This window comes from Uranotaenia lowii, chromosome 2, assembly GCF_029784155.1.
Source record: "Uranotaenia lowii strain MFRU-FL chromosome 2, ASM2978415v1, whole genome shotgun sequence".
NCBI classification, from domain to species: Eukaryota; Metazoa; Arthropoda; class Insecta; order Diptera; family Culicidae; genus Uranotaenia; species Uranotaenia lowii.
In genome coordinates, this window is record NC_073692.1 from 423,838,627 (window position 1) to 423,840,176 (window position 1,550).

General features: G+C 43.0%; 1 protein-coding gene across 1 annotated transcript in view; it reads right to left on the bottom strand.

Moving 5' to 3' along the window:
* LOC129743479 (uncharacterized) overlaps positions 1 to 1,308 on the bottom strand; it is a 113,058-nt gene extending 111,750 nt beyond the window's left edge. Inside the window, exons 1-5 of the mRNA XM_055735513.1 lie at positions 1,031 to 1,308; positions 730 to 941; positions 336 to 668; positions 88 to 273; positions 5 to 25 (exon numbers count right to left, since the gene is read on the bottom strand). Coding sequence (XP_055591488.1) covers positions 5 to 25; positions 88 to 273; positions 336 to 668; positions 730 to 941; positions 1,031 to 1,194 — 916 coding nt within the window. The 5' untranslated portion in view covers positions 1,195 to 1,308. The remainder of the gene's footprint in view (positions 1 to 4; positions 26 to 87; positions 274 to 335; positions 669 to 729; positions 942 to 1,030) is intronic.
* Between the last annotated feature and the right edge of the window lie 242 nt (positions 1,309 to 1,550).

A 1,550-nucleotide genomic window follows, 5' to 3' on the forward strand; every position in this document is an offset into this window, starting at 1 on the left:
AGACCCTCGTAGATCAGTGTATCATCTGTGAATGGGGTTTAAAGTGATTAAAAATTATCTAGATTTTTTTTTCGTGTCTATTGTTACCCAAAAACCACAGGAAACTGGCAGCTGGACGTCCGTATTCAGACACACATTCTACCACCATATCCGATCCAACTTTGAATGCGCCATTCTGCGTTTTTATATCACTGGAAACAAGCAGTTGTGGGTTCAAGGGCTGAATAGGACTATCCTTAGAGTCATCACTCTTAGACAGGACATTGTTGTTATCTGAAATGTATAAAATTTAGTCCTTACACCTAATAGAGAACACACATCCGAAGAGAGCTTACTTTTTCTGAGTTTGATTGGCAGCGCGGTTTCCATGTAACCACCTGGATAGGCCACGTGTTCAGCTCGGCAGATCAATCGCTTTCGATTATCCTCCACTGTAACAGGTTTCCGGAAAAATTGCTGAACCGTTGTCCTTCGATTGGCAGTTTCGTAGAATGGAGCACCGATTTCGTTTGTGATTGGGCTGCTCTCCAGATACCAGGACAATTTTGCTGCTGGCCAGCCATTGCGCGAAATACACCGAGCAGTCAGCGGCTTTCCGAAATCGAATTCGCCATTGCTGTCATCCACGTTGCTAGACACTTCGATGACTGGAGGCTCCGGAGGAACTGCTTCAAATCGGAATGAACACTTTAATGACTGTTTTGTTTTTCAAGTAAATACACAACTTACGCTGGAAACTGATATCAATTTTGCCCTTAACCAGCTCCCCTTTAATCGACACCGAACACTCGAAGGATCCTTCATTTTCTTTCTTAACCGTGGCCAAAGTAACTCCACAGGATCCCTTTTCCCAACCGTCACCAAAGAACGTGATTCCATCGACTGGACTTGGCAGTCGATCACTTGCCGCAAATGGCGCCTTAACTCCGGGGATGCTCACCCTAAAAATAACCCAAAATCCGCGTTCATAAATTAAGAGCAACAGTGGTACCCTCGAAAAATAAAAATAACAAGAACCGGCTTATCTTACACGCAAAAATCTATCGGCTGCCCTCCAGGAGTTTTGCACAGCAAATTAACATTATTATCATTTTCCACCACGAAAGCTGTTTTCGGTTCCGTTAGCAGTTCTAAGGCACGCGTATTCGCCATTAGGGCCATCAGGGCCACAAAGCTTAACGTTGAGCTCCACATTCTGTTGGCAAATTAATTCACTGATCTTATTTTGTGTTAATTTTGGAGACTTTCACAACGAAAATTCACGACCCGATGGCTGGGGTTTGGGACTTCTGCTCGACTCGACGATCGTCGCTCGACTGGATGGTGTTTCGATCAATTGATGGGGTTTATAAATTAGGATTTTGGGAGTCAATTGTTTGGATTCTTTGGACGATGCTAATCGCTGTTTCGATCGCTGATTCGGATGATTCTAGAACTTTTTCAATTCATGCGACTTATTTTACATGATGGTCAGTTAGAATTTTTTCAAATCGAGCATTCCAAACAGATGATGACATATAAACTGTATTAAATCATTGACCGGTTTCGTT